A 24202-nucleotide genomic window follows, 5' to 3' on the forward strand; every position below is an offset into this window, starting at 1 on the left:
ATGGAAACTTTTACACAGATTGCCAGAAAGGCATACATAATGCAGAATCCTACATAATAATGCTAAACCAATTGCAAAATCATAAAGGTAAAGGGAAAGAAAAATAAATACTGAGTTTAAATATGCCTCTCAAAATTGAGAATACTTAGCCTAAAATGGATAAAGTCCCTGCTTGGGATACCTCCCACTTAACTTGGTCAGAACCAAAGCCCAGCCAGCCCTCCATGATCTAGAAAACTAGGATACAGCCTGAACCTAGCTGACTTAGCCCAAAGGCACTGTGTTTAAAAGGAAGTAAAGTCATCCTGGGTTCCAATCCACTTTCAGAGAATATCTACATTTTGCAGAAAGGAGGTGGGGAGAGCAGAGGTAGTGGGTAGTGTTTGAGAATAAGAATTACAAACTTCTTAACATTTACTATGAGTCTGTATGTCAAAAATTACATGCATATATGTGCGTATATATACTATGTAAGTGGCTGTATACATAAAAACTTAAAAGGATAAAATATATTACTGAACTTTTATGTTCAGGAAACTGGTTTTCTTTTCTTAATAAGCACATGTTACTACTTTCTGAATGAAAAATAAAAACCAACCCTACAAAACCATTCCAATGCATCCCCACACACTAAATTACTAAATATTACAGCTATAATACCTAAGTTAACATTTTATAGACTTTGAAAGTTAACAGATTAGCATAGGTTTACTAATGCAAGGTTCATTATCCAAATACTTATCTAGTCCTTCTAAGTCCTAAGACTCAACCTGGGCATGAGGAAAACAGGGTTCAGATAAGTAAGTGCCATTCTTCCCTACAAATTCCATCTAATAGATAAGAAAATGATTACAAGACAATGTGCCATTAGAAAGATATGAATCAAGAACTACAGAGTTTTAAAAAAAAGGGGTGACATTCACCCAGATGACTAGTAAGGACACTTCAAACCAATGAGAACATGAAGGATTTGAAAGTATAATGGAAACAAGGTAGTTCAGAATACATGATAAACATATAATGAAGAATGAGGGTGGAAAGGCTGGATTAAACAGTGGAAATGAGTGGAAGAGAGGATAAATGAAAAACTATTTTAAAAGAATTAAATGTAGTGAATGTTTAACAACAAGGATTACAATTACTACTTTACTGTTAATAACTGGTGTAAGGGGGGAGCAAATAAGAAACGCTTATGGACAATATCTTCAGATGTACCAAAAGTGAGTTATCTATGGAACTCCTGGAGAGGAACATCTAGCTGAAACTGGAAATGAGTGTGCTAGACAGGATCAATTGGTATTCGGTTGCCCACTTGTACCACCTTATGCTGTCCCCTTCCAGGCTGCAGAGGATGGAAAGCAAAAAATGTCTATTTCATAGACTTAAATTTTCAGATGTGGACGCAAATTAGGTTTCATCAATTAAATGTACCAGCCAAAAATTGAGAAGGAGAAAATGAAGTAGAGGCTATTAGAATTCTAATAATCGATACTAAGAAAAAAAACTGTAATTCAGGCAAAATTTTATGTGAAGATATTCACAGTAGTGCCTGTAAAATGCTTATCAGAATAAATTACTGTACATTTCGTCAAAGATAATATGAAGCTTTTAAGTTTGTTGTGTACCAAAATACTTTATAAAATGAAGAAACACTCAAAACATTAATAACTGAGAGCTCAAACTGTAAGTATCTGGTAAAGCTGGATGAAAAGAAAATTCAGCTAAATATTTCATAAGTACTTTTTCCTCACATTTGAGACTATTTTTATTTTCTTTCTATTTTCCTATAAAACTTTTCATAATTTGTTTTAGAATCAGAAAAGAAGTTCAACAAAAATTTTTTTTAATTATTATAATTTTTTTGGCTGTGCTCATAGCATGCAGAAGTTCCCAGGCCAGTGACTAAACCCGCACAACAGCAGTGACAACATCAGATCCTTAACCCACTGCACCACAAGGGAACTCTGTGAAATCTTGTTTTGTTTTGTTTTGTTTTGGATTTTTAGGGCCGCACCTGCGGCATATGGAGGTTCCCAGGCTAGGGGTCTAATCAGAGCTGTAGCTGCCGGCCTACACCACAGCCACAGCAACACCAGATCCAAGTCACGTCTGCGACCTATACCACAGCTCATGGCAACACTGGATCCTTAACCCACTGAGGGAGGCCAGGGATCGAACCCGCAACCTCATGGTTCCTAGTCAGATTCATTTCCGCTGCGCCACGACAGGAACTCCCAAAATCACTTTTTAAAAAAGTTTTAAAATTTAAAAACTCTAAAATGTTTCAGAGAAAAGTTAAATTAGTAATACCAACAAATAGCAAATATGAATCTTGCTTACCACCAAGATTCAAATTTATTAAAACTCTGCCTATATTAAAATGAGAATCTGAATGCAATTTTATAACAGAAATAAATTTATTTATTTCTCTCAAGCTCAGATTTCCTAAAATATCCATTATCCTATCACTGTTTTCTACTCTACTTCTATGACTATTATATAACAAAGATTTTAAAACTCAATGCAAAGGAAAAAGTTTACAATCTTATGAGCAATTTCCAGGAAGCTTACTTGGCATTGTGAGAAAACTTGTTTTCTGAATATTTCAGCCTGAGAAGGCACATAAATGATCACTCTTACTACTCACATGATTAAAAGAAAAAGAACGAAAATTTAGTTTGAAAATTCCATTATCTTCAAGTTTTTAAAGTAACATTTAGTACCTTAGAAACTGGAAAAAAATGTTTTTGTCTTATCGTTCACCCAAGATGATAAATTCAAAATTAATGAATTAAAAATGTATTGTACCTTTCTGTTTCTAATATATCCACTATATATTGCCTCTTTATTTTTCTCCTTCTTCTCAAAATCTTCTTTAGAAAGTAAAAGTTCATGAACATCTTGGGAATCTGCAGGTTTGCTTATCATCTGTTAAATATTAAAAAGAGTACTTTATAAATTTCCCAAATTTAAACTGGCTAACACATTTAGACAGTCAACCTCAAAATATTTTTATCAACTTTCACTTTTAAGAAATCTTTTTACTTACTCTGGCTGATTGTCCAACAAAGAAAACAGCCTGCTTGCCCCCAACACCAAAATAGGAAATATCACTATTTAAACTGCGTGGCACTGGTAGTGGTCGAACATATCCTGAATGATCACTAAAATAAAACATTACATTAATGCAGTGATTTTAAACAACCTACTTAGGTGCCAAAGGAAAACTGTTAACAGCACTTTTATTAAATGTTAATAAAATGATCCCGAGCCAAATAACACCACTATTCAAATGATAAAGACAGAGCCAAAAGTAAAATCCTCTACTCCAATGTTTCTCAAAGTTTATTACCCAGACCAGCTGTATCAGTAACACCTGGAAAATCCAAGAAATGCAAATTCTTGGGCCCACCCTAACAATTTAGAAAATCTCTCAGCAAATAGGACTTACATGTATATCTGTATATAACTATACAACCTTCCCTTCAAAATGGTTTACTTCTTCAAAACGCATTAAAATACTATCTCAAGACTAATTGGGAATTATACCAAGAAATTCTTATTTCCATATACCATGATGAATGACGAACTCTGACTGAACCTCCTACTGAACCATAACAACCCCTCTGTGGAGAATGCATCCCTGGTCTTTCAAAGTATAGGCAAGATCTCCAGGGACACCATGTTCCAATATCAGAAATAAGTGGAATTAGGGGTAAGGCTGGAACCAATATTATATTAAATGGAAAAATTAGAGAGCAGATGTGGCACAGCTGGAAGATTTACAGAATGCAAAGATACATTCAAAGCACTTACCCATAAAAAAACAATGAAAAAAAAAGAACGAAAAATATCAAAGTGGAACTAAAACATCGAACAACTGAAGGATAATATCTCACACCAGTTTAAACGTAGTTCTAGAAAGAGAGAAGAGAATGGATAATAGCTACCAATATTCTAAACCACTAAAAGACACAGATCTACACATTCAAACCAAAAGAGCCCAAACAGGATACATAAAAAGAAATCTGCATTTCAATGAACAATAAAAACAAAACAGAAGAACTAGAAAACATGCTGAGAGATAAAGCAGGATAAAATGGGTTTGTAGGCTTCAATAGCAAGAGTACAAGACAGTAGAATATTATCTCCAAAGGGCCCATAGAAAATGTCAATGTAGAACTGTGAACTAGAGCCGAATAAAGAATTTTACAGATAAAAACCAAAGGAATTTAACATTAAGAGATTTGTTCTAAAGGAATATTCCTACAAGCACAATCTAACATACAAGGTTATCATTAATAATATTGGAACTACAAAAGTAATTTTTAAAATATTGAGTATTCCCACTGTCACACAGCAGATTAAGAACCTGACATAGTGTCCATAACGATGCAGCTTCGATCCCTAGTCTCACTCAGTGGGTTAAGGATCCAGGATTGCTGTAGCTATGGCCAGTAGGTGCAGTTCTGATTCAACCCTTAGCCTAGGAACTTTCATATGCCACAAATGCAGCCATAAAAAGAAAAAAAAAAAAATGTAACGTGTTGCTAGAAAAAATGGTGTACATAATTTTGGGATTTCTACAACATCACACTTTAAACACCAGACAACAAAATATTATCTTTGGGAAGGAAGTGATCAGAGATAATGTTTTCCAAATTCTCAAACAATAAAGGTATTTTTAATTTTGAAGTCTTAAGTTAAATATGTATTTTTAAATGTCAAAGACAACAATGAAAATAAACATTTAAACTTTAAAATATTAAAGAAAAAAAAGGTAGAACAAGATTGTCAAAAGCAGTAACAAAGAGAAAAAAATGAATTTTTTTAAAAAATAGGAAAAAGAGGAGTTCCCATAGTGGCACAGTGGTTAACGAATCCGACTAGGAATCATGAGGTTGTGGGTTCGATCCCTGGCCTTGCTCAGTGAGTTAAGCATCCGGCATTGCCGTGAGCTAGGGTGTAGGCTGAAGATGCGGCTCGGGTCCTGCGTTGCTATGGCTCTGGCGTAGGCCAGTGGATACAGCTCCAGTTCGACCCCTAGCCTGGGAACCTCCATATGCCACAGGAGCTGCCCTAGAAAAGGCAAAAAGACCAAAAAAAAAAAAAAAAAAAAAAATAGGAAAAACAAAACAGATATAATGGGATAAATAAAAATATTTTAATTGGTATTAAAAAATCCTCACCCATAGAGCAATAATCAAAAAAAAACATAAAGACAACAATGACTAAGACACTATAATATCAGACCTAAAAAATAAAGCACACAAAAAAATAGCACCTTTATAACATACAAAGCACCACCACACATAAACTCATTTCCATACAATAAAGACACAAACCTTCCCCCATGCAAAAAACTCACACACATACACAAACCATCACACACAACATGCATGCACACTTATACCTCCCACTCCAATACAAACACACAATGTATACAACACCAACAGTAAAAAGAACATCTTAAAAGAGTTAGAAAAACGACACCATATACAGAGAAACAAAGGTAAGAATGAATGACAACAATTTTCTCACTGTAAACTATGCAAGCCAGTAGAAAATGGAATGGCATTTTTAATGTACTGAAATTTTTAACAACCTAAAATTCTATAATCAACAAAATATGTTTAAAGAAAGGAGGGTAGGGAGAGATCCAGACTTTATCAGCATACAAAAGCTGAAAAAATTCAAGCACAAACTTGAACTATAAAACCTTCAAAGACTTTCAGGAATAAAAATGACTCTATGGATTTAAACAAAGGAATGAAGAGCATCAGAAATGGTAAATATGTGGGTTAAACATAATTGACTCAGGGACTCAAACTGATACTTGTGTATGAATGTTCACACAGCATTATTCACAACATACAAAAAAGGGAGAAGCAAAACAAGTGTCCATCAACCTATGAATGCAAAAACATAGTACAGCTGAATAACTCAGCCATAAAAGGAAACCAATTCTAGTACATGCTACAGTATGGACAAAGCTTGAAAACATTATGTTAAGTGAAATAAATCAGAAACAAAATAACAAATATTGTATAATTCCTCTTAAATGAAGAACCTAGAATAAGCAAATTCATTGAGACAGAAAACAGAACTGTGGTTACCAGCAACTGGAGGTGTGGAGAAGGCACTTTATTGTTAACAGGCACAGATTTTCAGTTTAGGAACTGATGAAAATTTTTGAAGTTACATAATGGTAATGGTTACATGTGAATATAACTAATGCCACTGAATTGTAAAATGGTTAATAATGACAAATTTAATGTTAAATTGTCTTTTTTTTTTTTTCTTTCAGGGCTGCACCCACTGCCTATGGAGGTTCCCAGGCTAGGGGTCAAATCAGAGCTGTTGCTACTGGCCTAGGCTAGAGCCAAAGCAATGTCAGATCCGAGCCGCATCTGCGACCTACACCACAGCTCATGGCAATGTTGGATTCTTAACCCACTCAGCGAGGCCAGGAATCGAACCCACAACCTCATGGTTCCTAGTCAGATTCGTTTCCGCTGTGCCACGATGGGAACTCCTTAATGTTATACTTTTTTTAAACCATATTTTAAAGAAAATACTGTCAAAAAGACAAACATAGAAACAGTGGAAAAGTGGCTGACAGGGACTGAGGAATGTGGGAAATAGGGAGAGGTTGTTGGTAAAAGGGTACAAACTTTCAGCAGTGAAATGAATAAGGGAGTTCCCGTCGTGGCGCAGTGGTTAACGAATCCGACTAGGAACCATGAGGTTGCGGGTTCGATCCCTGGCCTTGCTCAGTGGGTTAACGATCTGGCGTTGCCGTGAACTGTGGTGTAGGTTGCAGACGCGGCTCGGATCCCGCGTTGCTGTGGCTCTGGCGTAGGCCGGTGGCTACAGCTCTGATTCAGCCCCTAGCCTGGGAATCTCCATATGCTGCGGGAGCGGCCCAAGAAATAGCAACAACAACAACAACAACAACAACAACAACAACAACAAAAATGAGTAAGGTCTTCATTATTCATGAAAGGAACTAAGTATAACCAGGTAATTAGTCAAAAAACACTGTATTTCGTAATTGAAATCTGTTAAAAGAATAGAAATGAGATAAAGATGTATACTATGAATCCTAGTTACCAGTAAAACAACAAAACATAGTAACAGCAAATAAATCAATAAAGGAAATAAAATGGAAACACACTCAATTTGAAATAAGGAGAAAAAAAGGGAAAAGAGTAAAAAAGGAAAAATAAATAACAAAGATGGTGATCAAGTATATTGATAATCATATTAAATGATTCATCTAAACAACTCAATTAAAAGGCAGGGATCATCAAATATTCATATATAATTAAATGCTGCCTAAAAGAAATCCTCTCTAAATAAATAAAAGGAAATAGTAGTTTAAAAGGTTAGAAAAAGTTACCATTTTAACATTAATGAAAATGAAACTAGAGAAACTATATTAACAGCAAAGAAAGTTAATGAAGAATAAACACCAGCGGCATTCTCTTGTGGCACAGTGGGTTAAGGAACCTGGGATGTCACTGCAGTGGCCTGGGTGGCTGCTGTGGTGTGGGTTAGATCCCTGGCCCAGGAACTTCCACATTCCGTGGGTGCAGCCAAAAAAAAAAAAAAAAAAAAAGAGTATTACCAGGAAATGAAGAAAGAACAAATATGCAGGTAAAGAGACTACTTTTCTCTCCTTCAGTTTTTAAAGTTACATTAGACTGTTAAAATAAAAATAACACTGTCTGATGTGGTTATCATTATAAGCAGACTTCACCAAAATATAGCTCATATCCTAAATCATAAAACAATCTCAACAAATTTTAAAGAAATGAAACCACAAAGAGTATGTTCTCTGACTATAATAAAGTCAAATGAGAAATCAACATAAAGACAACAAGAAAAATCTACTGGGAACATTTGGAAATTGAACAACACATTTCAAAAAAGATCTATGGACTGGAATTTCCTTATGCTGTGGTAGGTTAAAGGTCTGGCATTGTCGCTGCAACAACGTGGGTTCAAGCCTTGGCCGAGGAACTTCCACATGGCATGGTTGTCACCATTAAAGAGAAAGAACCATAGATAGATCAAAAAGCAAATTACAAGGGAAATAAAAGTTACACTGAACTGAATGAAAGTCTAAGTACAGCATATTAAAATTTGTGGGACATAGCAAAGGTAGGCCTGAGAAGGAAATTTATAACACAAATGTTCAACTTAGAAAAGCAGAAAGAGAAGTTCCTGTTGTGGCGAAGTGGAAACGAATCTGACTAGGAACCACGAGATTGCGGGTTCCGTCCCTGGCCTTGCTCAGTGGGTTAAGGATCTGGTGTTGTCATGAGCTATGGTGTAGGTCACAGACGCAGCTCAGATCCTGCTTTGCTGTGGCTGTGGTGTAAGCCGGCAGCTGTAGCTCAATTCGACTGCTAGCCTGGGAACCTCCGGATGCTGCAAGTACAGCCCTAAAAAGCAAAAAAAATACACAAGCCAAATCTATAAGATCCCTCCTTACAAAAAGAATAAATAAATCCAAAGTAAGAAGGACATAAATAATAAAGAGCAGCAATCAAAAAATTTGCAAAGAGGAAAACAAAATTTATCAAAGCAAACACTAATTACAAACAACTACATGCCAATAAATTTGAAAATTTAATAAAGTGATCTAATTGCCACTAAAATACAACTTACAAAAACTAAATTAAAAATAGCCTAAATATTCATTTAATTCTAAGAACAAATAAAAGCAATAATTAAAAACTCCTCCCACAAAAAAGCATACCAGACCCAAATGGTATGCTACATGAGTTTTATCAAAAACTCTGTTAAATACACTCTGGAAAATAATTTCCCATTACCTTGTAAATTAGAACATTCATTTTTATAACCTACAAATTCCCTCCTAGGCATAAACCTAAGAACTTAACACAGGACTGGACCAGGAAACATATATAACAGAACGCAAAACACACACACACACACCCTCACCCCACCCACAACAGTACTGCTAAACTACTACTAAAACTTGGGAGAGAAAGCCAAATGCCCACTGACTGGATAAAAGCATGGTATTTCTTTTGGTATACATAAGATATTACACGGTTCTGAGAAAGAATGAACTACAGACCCACACAAATATGAAATCTTAGTAATGTAATATTAGGTGAAAATGCAAGTATCTTGTAGGTCTATATACAGTATGATTATGCTTTTTTATATTATCAAAAGCATGCAAAACTGGATGTACACATTTGAAAAAAGGAAACAAAAACAATTCAGATAGTGGTTAACTTTGGTAGGAAGAAAAGAAGTAAAGAGAGGAGGACAAAGATATAAGTTACAGGAAATATTCTACGTACTGGATTGGGTGGTAAATTCTGGTCATTCAGCTTATTAAATTTTTCAGTAAACAAACTTTAAAAGGGCATGTCCACAGAATTATAAAAATTCTACAAACATAATGTCTATTAAGAAAAATAAAGAACACACAGGTTCTAAGACTTTAATTACTAAGGCAATCGTTCTGGGAAATATGCTGAAAATAGCCTCCCCTAAATATTCTCCTTAAAATACATATGGGAAAGTACATCGAAAATCTGTGAGAGGGAAAGTCAGAGATAAAAGAATACATACACACTTAATCTGATCCCAAACTAAGGAATTCTGTTAATTGATCAGGAATGGACGCACTTAATAATGACTAGGCAGTAAATTTTCTTTTTCAACCTTTTTCTATCCATGGAAACTTAACCTAAGCAAAACCTCTATCACAGCAAAAAAAGGTTGAAAATACAAATATCCAATAGGTTTCAGACTTGTTAAATGAGTGCAAAAAATTCCTAAATCCATTTAAGGGCTATATAAATCTCCCTTCATGAAGATAAACATAAGCATAAATATCAAGACCTCAAAAGGAGTTCCCATTGTGGCCCAGCAGTAATGACCCTGACTAGTATCCATGAGGACAGGGGTTTGATCCCTGGCCTCCCTCAGTGAGTTAAAGATCCTGAGTTGCCCTGAGCAGTGGTGTAGGTCACAGATGCCACTTGGACCTTCGGGTGTTACTGTGGCTGCGGTATAGGTGGTGTAGGTCACAGATGCCGCTTGCCGCTTCAGGTGTTACTGTGGCTGCGGTATAGGCTGGCAGCTACAACTCCAATTTGACCCCTAGCCCAGGAACTTCCATATACCATGGGTGTGGCACTATCCAAAAAAAAAAAGAGCTTAAAGAAAGAATTTTGCATCACAGAAGCAGGAGAATTTACTTTTCTTTTTGTCTTTTTTTTTTTCTTTTTTCTTTTTAGGGCCACACCTGCGGCATATGGAGGTTTCCAGGCTAGGAGTCTAATCAGAGCTGTACCTGCTAGCCTACGCCACAGCCACAGCAATGCTGGAGCTGAGCCACATCTGGTATCTATATCATAGCTCACGGCAACACCTCATCAGGTGTTGTTTTCAAAAACCATCTCATTCTTATCTTTTTTTTTCTTTTTTGCTTTCTAGGGCCACATCAGCAGCATGTGGAAGTTCCCAGGCTAGGGGTCAAGTCAGAGCTACAGCTGCCAACACAAGATCCAAGCCACGTCTCCAACCTACACCACAGCCCACAGCAACACCGGACCCCTAAGCCCTGGGGTGAGAGCAGGGATGGAACCCACATCCTCATGGATACTAGTCAGATTCATTTCCTCTGGGCCACAATGGGAACTTCCTCATTCTTATTCTTGATACAAAAGAACACTGTATCTTTGTGGAACATGAGTACTGATTCAACAAAAGAAGCAAAATCTATACAAAAACAAGTCATAAAAGGTGTAGAAAGTAAGAAAAGAGAACAGGAAAGATGTCACATCAGTAAAAAGAAACTAGAAACAAGGCCAAGGAATATGCTAGAGTGACTACACATGTATATTTATATCTATCTTGAATCTATCACAGAGAAAAAGACATTAATGAAGAAAGCTTCACCTCCAACAAAACTGATTAAGTGGCTGCAAATCCCTAACAGACCTTTTAGAAAACATCTGTGAGACAATGTCAATAACCAAATTAAAGTAGGATGCCTAAATGCTACATACTCATTCTCTAAATTCAAGTATACTAAAATATCAGAAAATAAATGAAAGCTCATCTTGGGAGTTCCCATTGTGGCTCAGCAGAAACAAATGTGACTGGCATCCATGAGGACACAGGTTCAATCTCTGACCTCGCTCAGTGGGTTAAGGATCTGGCATTGCTGTGGCTGTGGTGTAGGCTGGCAGCTACAGCTCCTAGCTGCAAGTGCAAAAAAAGGAAAAAAGAAGAAAAAAAGAAAATTCACTTCTTTTTCTTTTGTCTTTTTTTCGTTTTGCTTTTTGGGGATGCACTCGCAGTGTATGGAAGTTCCCAGGCTAGGGGTTGAATCAGAGCTGTAGCCACTGGCCTACACCACAACCACAGCAACTTGGAATCCGAGCCAAGTCTGCAACCGACACCACAGCTCACAGCAACAGATCCACAACCCACTGAACGAGGCCGGGGATTGAACCTGCATCCTCATGGATGGATTCATTTCCGCTGAGTCACAATAGGAACTCATAGAAAGCTCATCTTAATTGCAGAAAAATACTGACCACAAAGGAGATTTTTCTTTAGGAAAATTAAGGAAAATCATGTTGGGGGTCCATTTCTACACTCTGAAAATGGCATGGGAAGTGGGCCATTCGGCATGCTATTTTTATTTTTCCAAAAATGGCTGAGTTGAGAGCTTTTTCATTTATTGCTGAGCAAACTGAATGTTCAGAAAGTAGCACTGATTCAACACACATCTGAATTATGGCCACTCAGCAGGCCTAACTAATGTTATCCTTCTTTCTTTCACAAAATAATTAAATGAACACACACTATTACAACAATGTTCTTATGAAAGTGCCCCAGTCATAAGCACATTTACTAGGTCCAGGAAATGCTCTATATCTTAATAGACGTTTGGACTATACAGGTATATGAAATTGTCAAAAATTAGTAACTGAGCAGACACTTCCAGAACAGCAAAGTAAGAACTTAGAAAAATCCACTGACTGATTAAAAACAAAACCAATACCCCCTAAGATTATCAAAATTAACATCTTCAGAACTCCACTGTCATCATGACTCAGAGGAAACAAACCCAACTAGTATCCATGAGGTTGCAGGTACGATCCCTGGCCTCACTCAGTGGTTTAAGGATCCAGCGTTCCCATGAGCTGTGATGTAGGTTGCAGACATGGCTCAAATCCCACGTTGCTATGGTTGTGGTGTAGGCCTACAGCTACAGATCCAATTCGACCCCTAGCCTAGGAACCTCCGAATGCTGAGAATGTGGCCCTAAAAAAAAAATAAATAAATAAAAGACAAAAAATAAAATAAGATTTGAGTTGGTGTAAGAAAGGATTAGTGAACTTAATGAAGGATTATTATTGAGATTACTCAATCTGAGAAACAACAACAAAAAACCCCACTGATACAGGGGACAACAGGAACCACAGAAGGTAAGAGAGAAAAGAAGTTTGAAAAAACAGCCAAAACTTCACAAATTTGATGAAAACATTAATTTACACATCCAAAAAAGCTCAACACTAGATAGGGTGAACTCAAAAAGATCCTAACTAGGGAGTTCTTGTTGTGGCTCAGTGAGTAAAGAAACTGACTAGTATCCATGAGGATACAGGTTCAATACCTGGCCTCACTCAGTGGGCTAAGAATCGGTGTCACCGCATCGCCACTGCACCTCCAATTCAACCTCTAGCCTGGAAACTTCAATATGCCACAGGTGCGGTCCTTAAAAAAAAAAAAAAAAAAAAAAAAATCCTCACTAGCACATCAGAATCAAACAGTTAAAAGAAAAAAATGAGAAAATGAGAATCCTGAAAGCAGACAATAGAGAAGTGACAAGTCATATACAAAGGATACTCAATATGATTAAAGCTGATTCTTCATCAGAAACCATGGAGTCAGGGTGACCCAGCAGGTTAAGGATCCAGCATTGTCACTGCTGTAGTATGGGCTTAATCCCTGGCCCGGGAAATTCCACATCCCGTGGGCATGCCCCCCCCCCAAAAGAAACCATGGAGAAAGAAGGCAGTGGTGTTACATACTCAAAGTGCTGACAGAAAAAGACTATCAAACAAGAATTCTTCATTCAGCACAAGTAGCCTTCAAAAATGAAAGGGAGATTAAGGCATTCACAGATAAACAAAACCCGAGGGACTCTGTCATTAGCAGATCTGCTGAAAAGTACCTAATAAAGACGAGTCCTTTGGACTAAAATGAAAAGACAAATAGAAAGTAACCTGAATACAAGAAAAAATAAAAAGAGTAAAACAGAGGTGGAAGTTCCCTTCATGGCTCAGTGGTTAACAATCCTGACTAGGATCCATGAGGATGTGGGTTCAGACCCTGGCCGCTCAGTGGGTTAAGGATCCGGTGTTGCTGTGAACTGTGGTATAGGTTGCAGATGCAGCTTGGATTCCGTGTTGCTGTGGCTGTGGCACAGGCCAGCAGCTGTAGCTCCGATTCAACCCCTAGCCTGGGAACCTTCAGGTGCCATGGGTACATGATGTAAAAGACATCTATATAAAGTACTAATTATAGAACTGTGTGGGGAGTTCCCATCATGGCTCAGTGGTTAACAAATCCTACCAGGAACCATGAGGTTGCAGGTTTGATCCCTGGCCTCACTCAGTGGGATAAGGATCTGGCATTGTTATGAGCTGTGGTGTAGGTCACAGACATGGCTCGGATCCCACATTGCTGTGGCTCTGGGGTTGGCCGGCAGCTACAGCTCCGATTAGACCCCTAGCTGGGAACCTCCATGTGCCTCAGGTGCAGCCCTAGAAAAGACAAACAAAAGACCAAAAAAAAAAAAAAAACCACAACTGTGTGGGCAGGGTTATAATGTTTAATAATGTCATTTATATGAAAATAATAATACAAAGGAGTGGAAAGGGAATGAAGCTATACAGGAGCAAAGTTTTTGAGTATTACTGATATTAAATTGGAATTAATCCAAAATGGACTGGCATATGATATGTAATCCCTAGAAAAACAAGTAAAGAAGTAGATTAACAACTATTCATAATGTATTAGGAAGAGTGGAGGAGGATTAGGAAGGAGGTGGATTAAGCAGAGTGGAGGAGTGGGAGATAGAATTGAGTACAACTGATACATTTTTCTATAGGAGTGAGTAGAAGCTAGGGGAGTGAGGGGCTGATGCTAACAGAAATTGGAGTGTATTAAGGGACTGATGCTGGACTCAAAAATAAGAGTACATAAGAGCTGTAACAACAACTGATTGTTTACTGACACAACACCTATAAAGCTAGGACCAGACCAGCAAGAGGTGCATTTCTTCCAAAAATTAAATTTTCCCTAACATTTGAATTAAGCTTAAAAGTTTGTGTTGTAGGAGTTCCTACTGTGGCTCAGCAGGTTGAGGACCTGACATTGTCTCTGTGAGAATGCAGGTTCGATCCCTGGCCTCGCTCACTGGCTTACAGAGCCGTTGTTGCCACAAGCTGCAGCACAGGTCACAGATGCAGCCCAGATCCAATGTTGCCGTGGCTGTGGTACTGGCCACAGTTGTAGCTCCAATTCGACCCCTGACCCAGGAACTTCCCTATGCCATAGTTGTGGCTGTAAAAGAAAGAAAGAAAAAAAAATCTGTATTGTGCTAAAATCTACAGAAAAAAAAGTTAATGTTTTATTTATTTTAATAAACTGTAGACTCTACTTCCTTCTACTCTTCTATATGACTTAACTAACATTTTCCTGACCTTTTTGCCCCAATCTACCATCTGTTCTTCTTTCCCTTCTAATATTTCCATCCAACGCCAAATTCTATCATTAGACCAGAAAAGATAATGGTCTTTGCCTTTTATGTGGCTTGAAGTGGCATATGCTCATGAAAATAGTGAAAAAGAATAGCTGTAGAAAAATCTGAGGCCAAGAATGAGAAATAATAACTAAAATGATAGCTTATATTTATTGACTGCTTATCACATGTCAGGCTCTAAGGATTTTTCATGTACTAACTTGCAACGTTATGATGTATTACCTCCATTTTACAGATATGTAAACTGAGAAAAAGTATCATACAACTAGTAAAGCTAGAATTCAAATGAGGCCAAATGATTCCAGAGCCCTTATTCTTCACTATATTGCCTCCCTCCATGACATTATAAGTCTTTAAAAACTTGAAAATTCTGAGACTGCTGATATTTCAGAAATGAGAAGGCAAATGTGTTAACTGTATTAATTTTACACATTATTGAGAGTGATCCTTAAATTTGAGTGACTTTCCTTGACAGAGAACAGAGCGTGAACAGGACATGAACAAATACTAACTACTTAATCAGAATGCCAACAGATTCTTTGCAGGTGTGTTCACTGAAGTATACACATAGCTTAAAATATCAAAATACTTTGAGTCACTGCACTACTAGAATTCAGTTAACATCCTAAGAACCTAAATCTTTGTATCTCTGGCAGCTTCTGGTATATTGTTTCCTTTATGACATTTTCACCCAGGATATTTTCATACAAACATATTCTGTTATAAACTCCTGACTAGATTTTATTGCCTACCAGCTATGAGTGTTTTGTAAAGCAGAGCCCAAAAAGAGCAAAAGTGAGTTTAACAGAACTACATGTGGATCCTTAGACATTTTGCAAGTGGTATCAGGTGACCTTAAACCTCATTTAAAAACCATTCTAGGGAGTTTCCTGGTAGCTCACTGGGTTAAGAATCTGGCATAGTCAATGCTGTGGCTCTGACTGCTCTGGCGCAGGTTAGATCCCTGGCCCAGGAACTTCTGCATGCCCAGGTATGGCCAAAAATAAATATATAAGTAAAAAAAATTTTTAATTAAAAAAAAAAGTCTATTCCTATAGAGACTATACAGCTTTCATCAAACTTAGTAAGAAAAGGCGGGAAAGCTTCAAAGTACTCAACATATCAGTATAACTCCTATATACCTCATTCAATGGAAGGACACTATGATTTATACAAATGTGACTATTTCTAAATATTGGTAATAAAAATTATTATAAAAGTTTGAATAAATATGCCGATAACATCAAAACCTCCAATGCATCTCGTTTAACTAAAGAAATATAGTTCTCATCCTTATTAAAATATCCCAATGCCCACAAAAAAAGAAAGATTTTCTAACCTTTCAAAGTCACCTTGCCTTGTAAATTTTGACAACCTATACACAGCCCAGTTGTTAAGCTGTTTGGAGGTCATTCCTCTTCCATTATCTACCACTGCAACAGCAGGTTTTCCTTGTGTTTCATCAAAAAGCTATGAAATAAGTTCAAAAAGACAGGAAAAGTCAAATCAATATTTAAAACATGAAAAGTTAAATATTAAAAAAGTGATTCACTGGGCTCACTCATACATTGCTATAGGGAGGATATATTAATACAACTTTCTCAAATATATTTCAGCTATATGAATCAAAAGCCTTAGAATTCTTTATGTCCTTTAATACAGAAATTCCATTTCTCAGAATTTAGCTCAAGCAACTAATCAGAGACGTGTACAAAGATCTGTAAGTATATTCACCATGCCAACACTACTTAAAATGGCAGAAGTATAGGAAAAAAAATCTAAATGTTCCCCAATAGGCTGATTACATAATTTATATATATTTATATATATTATATTATAGTCAAATAAATCAAACTGCAGCAATGATAATATTATACGGCAAAATTTACAATGTACTATTAAGGGAAAACAGAAGATCACAACAAAATTCACTACAATCATACAAAGATGTATACATATATGCACAGGAAAAGGGCATGTGAAGAAATTTTAATAAAGAGACATCAGATAATTATTTTTTGTTTATCTTTATTTTCTAATTTTTCTCCAAAGAATCTGCATTACTTCTATAAAAGGAAAAGTTAAATTGCCTTAGAGTATTATTTTCTTACCAATTTGATCTGTATTCTTCTAACACCAGCATTACGAGAAGTAGCAGACAACGAATTGTCAATTAATTCTGCAAGAGCAAATGCTGGAAGAGAGTAAGAAATATTGCTTAACTTTTCCCTGCTAAATACTTCATATGAAAGTTCAAAGTAAGAGTTCCTGTTGTGACGCAGTGGAAACAAATTCGACTAATATCCCTGAAGATGTGGGTTCGATCTCGGCGGGTCAGAGATCTGGCATTGCCGTGAGCTGTGGTGTAAGATGCAGATGAGGCTCAGATCCTGAGTTGCTGCGGTGGTGGTGTAGGCCGGCAGCTGCAGCTCTGATTCAGTCCCTAGCCTGGGAAATTCCATATGCCATGGTGTGGCCCTAAAAAGCCAAACAAAAAAGTTCAAAGTAGAAGAAACTCTGAAGGGAGTTCCCACTGTGATGCAGTGGGTTAAGGACCTGGTATTGCTGTAGCTATGGCATAGGTAACAGCTCTACCTCAGATTCAATCCCTGGCTGTGGATGTGGCCAAAAAGAGGAAGAAAAGAAAAAAGAAACTCCTTAGTACCTTTAAGCCACGCTTTTATCTTCCAAAGAGCTAGAGCTGAAGTATTATCCTGATCCTAATGATACAAACATAGTAAGGGAATCATCAATCATTATCAGCATAAAGAAGCACTCATCAAATAATACATGTATGGCACTATATGGATGAGTCAGCCAGCCATGATTCCTGGCTTCAAGGAGTTTATAATCTAAAGACAGGTAAACAGACATAAGAGACAAACAAAAGACCATCACCATGAAATGAAACAGTCTGTGGTATGTCATCACATCATGCTTCAAGGCCAAAACTATTTCCCAGTTTTATTTCCATTATTAAAAGGGGGAACATATTATCTTTTCAACTGAAGCTTAACCCAACTCAAGCTGTAATTAATCCAGAGAGTAGCACTCCAGCATGTCCACACTTAGGGGATGGTTATGTTTATAAACTAGTTAGAAAGAAGTTACCACAAATCAGATATACATAAGGATCTGGTGAAGGATATTAACTCTAGAAAATGGAAAAATAGGGATACTGTAGGAAATGGGAAGAAAAAAGTTAAGAGTAATTTGAAAGGAAGAAAAAAGTAGAATTTAGCATCCAATTAGATATAAAAAGGAGGAAGAAAAAAGTAGAATTTAGCATCCAATTAGATATAAAAGGAGAATTTAGCATCCAATTAGATATAAAAGGAGAAAGAAAAAGTAGAATTTAGCATCCAATTAGATATAAAAGGAGAAAGGAAGAAAGAAGTAGAATTTAGCATCCAATTAGATATAAAAGGAGAAAGAAAATCCAAGGTGATTTTGAGTCTTTAGAAGACTAGTTAAATGGTCATATTTTCCATAAAGGGAAAATACAGAATAAGGAAAGAAAAATTTAACTTTAGATGTGAAGTCCTACCACTATATCAAGCTCAATGAGTAGAAGTATTCCACAGAGCTGGAATGGATGCCATACTTCACAAAGAGAATAAAGACAGCCAGAGATAAATTCATTGGCATAGAATAGTTTAAGTTTCAGTTAGTTCACTAAGAGAAAAGTATAAAAAGATCAGCATGACTTATATACCATATAGTCAGTAATACCAGAGGTAGCATCAAAGGCAAAGGAAAGAGAGGCAACAAAAAGACCTGGAATGTAATGCTAAGTCACAGAAATTAAAGAGTTTAAGCAGTGAGGTTTTCTGCCTATTCATATAATGACAGTAGTAATGAAAACTAGTACATCCAATCTGGAAAGTAATTAATTTATATCAAGCCTTAAAAGTATGTCTGATGACTCCATGATTATATATTTAGATACTTATCCCGAGAGGAAGAATTAAAGATTCATTCAATATGCAAATATATAAGCACCTACTATTTGCCAGGCATTGCTTTAGGAACTGAACACAACAGGCAAAAGTCCTGTTCTCTGACGTTAACATTCTAGTGGAAGAGGATGATAAATGAAATATGTTTGTAATAAATAAGTAAATTTGTTAGCATGTTAGAAGGTAGCATATGCTAAAGAGAAAAGAAATCAAGTATAAATGGTCCCTAACTTAAAGATGGTCCACTTATGATTTTTCAACTTTATGATGGTGCAAAAGCTATCTGCATTCAGTAGAAATCGTATTTGGGGAGTTCTGGTCGTGGCTCAGTGGAAACGAATCCAACTAGTATCCATGAGGATGTGGGTTCGATCCCTGGCCTCACTCAGTGGGTCAGGGATCCGGCATTGCTGTGAGCTACGGTGTAGGTCACAGACACAGCTCAGACCCTGCACTGCTGTGGCTCTGGCGTAGGCCGGTAGCTGTAGCTATGATTCGACTCCTAGCCATACTTTGAATTTTGGTTTTTTCTCAGGCAAGCAATAAGTGGTAAAATACTCTCATGATGCTGAGCAGCAACAGTGTGCTACAGCTCTTAGTCGGCCATTCAATAACGAGGGTAAACAATCAATACACTTAACTACCATTCTGTTCCCATACAATCACTGTTTATCATTCTCTTTTCACTTTTAGTATTCAATAAATCACGTGAGATAATCAACACTTTATTATAAAATAGGCTTTGTGTCAGATGATTTTGCCCAACTATAGGCTAATGTACGTGGTCTGAGCACATTTAAGGTAGGCGAGGCTAAAAGCTATGTTTGGTAGGTAAGATGTATCGTAAATTGAAAATACTTTAAGTCAAAGTGTACTTTCGACTTGAAATACTTCAAGCTTACATGGGTTTACCTGGCATAGAGGAAACACAGCTGCAATTTTTTAAAAGGTGACAAAGATAACTTTTGTTGAGAAAAATAACAATAAACAAGACCTGAAGGAGATGACTGAATGTGACAGAGGCAGAGGGACCTGAGCCAAGGACAAAGCCAGCGCTTAAGAGGAATGAATAAGCAGAAAGAACTGTAGAAATAAAGTTAGGCTTATTGATATAAAAAATGCTTGTTTCTACCCACAGAATGGGAGAAAATCTTTGCAAATGAATCGACTGACAAGGGATTAATCTCCAAAATTTGTATAAACACCTTCTGCAGCTCCATACCAAAAAAACAAACAACCCCATCAAAAAATGGGCAGAAGATCAAAAGAGACAGTTCTTCAAAGAAGACATACAGATGGCCAAAAAACACATGAAAAGATGTTCAACATCACTCATCATTAGAGAAATGCAAATCAAAACCACCATGAGGTACCACCTTACACCAGCCAGAATGGCCGTCATCCAAAAGTCTACCAACAATAAGTGCTGGAGCAGGTGTGGAGAAAAAGGAACCCTGTTACACTACTGGTGGGACTGTAAATTGGTGCAACCACTGTGGAAAACAGTATGGAGATTCCTCAGAAAACTAAAAATAGGATGACTATTTGATCCAGCAATCCCACTCCTGGGCATCTATCCAGACAAAACCATGACTCGAAAAGACACATGTACTCCAATGTTCATTGCAGCACTATTTGCAATAGCCAAAACATAGAAACAACCTAAATGTCCATCCACAGAGGAGTGGATCAAGAAGATGTGGAACATGGGAGTTCCCGTCATGGCTCAGTGGTTAACGAATCCGACTAGGAACCATGAGGTTTCATGTTTGATCCCTGACCTTGCTCAGTGGGTTAGGGATCCGGCGTTGCAGTGAGCTATGGTGTAGGTTGCAGACATGGCCTGGATCCCACCTTGCTGTGGCTGTGGCGTACGCCGGTGGCTACAGCTCCGATTGGACCCCTAGCCTGAGAACCTCCATATGCCGCAGGAGCGGCCCAAGAAATGGCAAAAAGACAAAAAAAAAAAAAAAATGTGGTACATACACACAATGGAACATTACCCAGTCATTAAAAGAAACAAAATACCAGCATTTTAAGCAACCTGGATGGACCTAGAAACTATCATGCTAAGTGAAGTCAGCCATACAATGAGACACCAACATCAAATGCTTTCACTGACATGTGGAATCTGAAAAAAGGACAGACTGAGCTTCTTTGCAGAACAGATACTGACTCACAGACACTGAAAAACTTATGGTCTCCAGAGGAGACAGTTTGGGTGGTAGGGGATGTGCTTGGGTTGTGGGATGGAAATCCTGTGAAACGGGATTGTGATTATCATTATACTACTACAGATGTGATAAAAAAAAATAGAATGAAAAAAAGTTTGCTACTAAAAAAAAAAGAAAAGAAAAAAAATAAAGTTGGGGAGATAAAAAGCAGAGCTTCTAAAATCAAGCATGTAATTGTAAAGACTATGGCTTTTACGCTTAGTGGAACACAATCTGACTTCTCAAACCTTAAGGACAAGCAGGAAAAGAGAGACAAGGGGCCTCTGTACAACCTAGGTAACATGATGGTGCCTCAGACCTAGTGTTACCAACAGAAATAGAGAGAAATGGTCAGTTGTAGATAAACACTGAAGATAATGCCAACAGGATCTTCTGACAGACTGAATGAAATGTATCAGAAAAAAATCAATCGGATTTTTAGCTTAAATAACTAGAAAGAACCAAAATTAATTTGGATGGGACAACTATGTGTAGTAAATTTCCATCTTATATATTCTAGTAGAAATACAACACAGGCAGTTGGAAAGACAGGTCTGGAATTATTTTCAATATTTAACAAAAAAATGACCATTTTTCACCACCTCCACCTGGGAGCCACTGCCATAGAGATGACATTTAGAGCCACAAGACTGGATGGAACCACCAAGTGAGGAATTAGGTACCAAGGACTAAGCCCTGAAGCACCTAAACATGAAGAAGATAGGGAGTTTTCAGTATCTCAAAAAAAAAAAAAAAAAGAGAGAGTAAGGAAAAAAGAAAATAGCTAGTCATTGAGACAGAAAGAAAATACAGCGTGTGGTCTCTTGAAAGCCAAGCAGGAGTTCCTGTCGTGGTGCAGCGGAAACAAATCCGACTAGGAACCATGAGGTTGCGGGTTCGATCCCTGGCCTCGCTCAGTAGGTTAAGGATCCAGCATTACAGTGAGCTGTGGTGTAGGTTGCAGACACAGCTCCCGCGTTGCTGTGGCTCTGGCGTAGGCTGGTAGCTGTAGCTCCGATTGGATCCCTAGCCTGGGAACCTCCATATGCTGCAGGTGCAGCCCTAAAAAAGACAAAAAGACAAAAAAAAAAAAAAAAAGAAAAAAAGAAAGCCAAGCAAAGACTATATCAAGGAGGAGGAAGTGATAAACTGTCAAATAAAGCCTCAAATGAAAACTGAAAACTAATCACTAGATTTAGTCCCTGGTGACCCTAAACAAGTAAGTACAGGAGAATGAATAGGAGAGAAAGAAAGGAGAGGGACTGTCCTGTTTGTTTGCTTTGCCGCACCAGTGGCAGATGGAAGTTCCTGGGCCAGGGATAATCTGAGCCGCAGTCGCAGCAATGCCAGATCCTTAACCTGCTATGCCACAGTGGAAACTCTGACAGGCACTGTTGATAGTGAACATAGTCAACTCTTCTGAGGAGTTTTGCTGTAGTCAGGAGCAAAACTGGACAGTAACTGGTAGAAGAAATAAGATTATGATGTTACAATGGAGAAAAAAAACTTTTTTTTTTTTTGGCTACACCCACAGCATGCCCAAGTTCCCAGGCTGGGGACTGAAGCAATACTACAGTAGCAACTGAAGCCGTAACAGTGACAACACACTATCCTTAACCCACTGAGCCACGAAGGAACTCTTAAGAGCTTTTTGTGTATGAAAACAACAATGTCAGAGATAATAAATATACTGGTTACAAGTTTAAGCTCTGAGGTCACTCAGCCAGAGTTCAAATCCTAGCTCCAACATGTACTAGCCTCTGGCAAGTTACCCAAAATCTCTTAGCCTCAGTTTCCTCTGCAAAAATAGGGTCATTACCCAATATTAACTAATACATAAGATTAGATTAAATGAGAAAATGCTCATAAAGCACTTGGCACCTGACACTGTAGCTGACAGTAGTAATAATATCAGTAGCAGTCAAGGTAAGGATATACTAAAAGTCACAGGAATATTCAGCCATTTGTAACAAAAGAAGCCCTGAAATAGCCTAAATGTCTAACAGCAGTACACTGTTTAAATAAATTTTTATATAAATACAATATAAGCAAATACATATTAACATATATATAAAAGATGTTCATTTCATTTTAAATTAAAAAGGTTAAAAAAGTACATATCAAATAAAACGATTAAAAAAGAAAAAATACCAAACAATATGAAAAGGTCTGAAATAATAAACACCTAAGTGTTAGTGGCAGCTACATCCAGGTGGTAGAGATAGGGATGTTCTTTATGTTCTTTTTGCTTATCTACATTTTCTAATTTTCTACAAACAATAATGTATACACACACAAAAAAAACTTTAATAAGTAAGTTTATAAAGAACATCGAAATAGTATTAAATGTTTTGGCAGGGTCCAAACAGAAAAGATTCTCTAAATCAATTAGCACACAATCCAAAGGTAGGATAAAAACCGGCAATTAGGAGTTCCTGTCGTGGCACAGTGGTTAACGAATCCGACTAGGAACCATGGAGGTTGCGGGTTCGGTCCCTGGCCTTGCTCAGTGGGTTAAGGATCCGGCGTTGCCATGAGCTGTGGTGTAGGTCAAAGACACGGCTCGGATCCCGCGTTGCTGTGGCTCTGGTGTAGGCTGGCGGCTACAGCTCCGATTGGACCCCTAGCCTGGGAACCTCCATATGCCGCGGGAGTGGCCCGAGAAATGGCAAAAAGACAAAACAAAACAAAACAAAACAAAAAAAACGGCAGTTAGTAAAGGTGGAAGGAAATGACAAAAAACAGAAACTACTTGTTCATGCAGTTCTGCTATACAAATTCCCAAGGTAAAACAAATACTTTCTTAATTGGGAGAGGTCTATGGGAAGCCAGGAAGACTAGATCAGGAGAGTATACAAGAGATGAAAAGATATGTAAGCACCAGTCTCTTGTGAATTGAAAGGAATAAATTCTCATTCTAGGTTAGTTAGTTTATTTATTTATTGTCTTTATGGCCGCACCTGCGGCATATGGAAGTTACCAGGCTAGGGGTCAAATTAGAGCTGCAGCTGCCGGCCTACACCACAGCCACAGCAGTGCCAGATCCGAGCCAAGTCTGCAACCTACACCACAGCTTAGGGCAACACTGGATCCTTAACCCACTGAGCAAGGCCAGGAATTGAACCCACAGCCTCATGGATACTAGTTGAGTTCATTAGTGCTAAGCCACAACGGGAACTCCTAAGTTAGTTTCA

At 37.5% G+C, this 24202-nt stretch overlaps 1 protein-coding gene across 2 annotated transcripts in view; it reads right to left on the bottom strand.

Moving 5' to 3' along the window:
- The window catches only part of SMCHD1 (structural maintenance of chromosomes flexible hinge domain containing 1), a 162817-nt gene that overhangs the window by 116165 nt on the left and 22450 nt on the right, over nucleotides 1-24202 (bottom strand). For both annotated transcript variants that reach the window (XR_002345042.2, XM_021096137.2), the window contains exons 4-7: nucleotides 16948-17030; nucleotides 16176-16306; nucleotides 3050-3164; nucleotides 2809-2928 (exon numbers count right to left, since the gene is read on the bottom strand). Coding sequence is in view for 1 of the 2 variants with exons in the window: in XM_021096137.2 (XP_020951796.1) it covers nucleotides 2809-2928; nucleotides 3050-3164; nucleotides 16176-16306; nucleotides 16948-17030 (449 nt within the window). In the remaining variant the exon portion in view is untranslated. The remainder of the gene's footprint in view (nucleotides 1-2808; nucleotides 2929-3049; nucleotides 3165-16175; nucleotides 16307-16947; nucleotides 17031-24202) is intronic.

This window comes from Sus scrofa, chromosome 6 (assembly GCF_054392235.1).
Source record: "Sus scrofa isolate SSC_HxYL_T2T_F1_AM1 chromosome 6, Sscrofa_HxYL_maternal_Yorkshire_Landrace_v2.0, whole genome shotgun sequence".
Lineage (NCBI taxonomy): Eukaryota > Metazoa > Chordata > Mammalia > Artiodactyla > Suidae > Sus > Sus scrofa.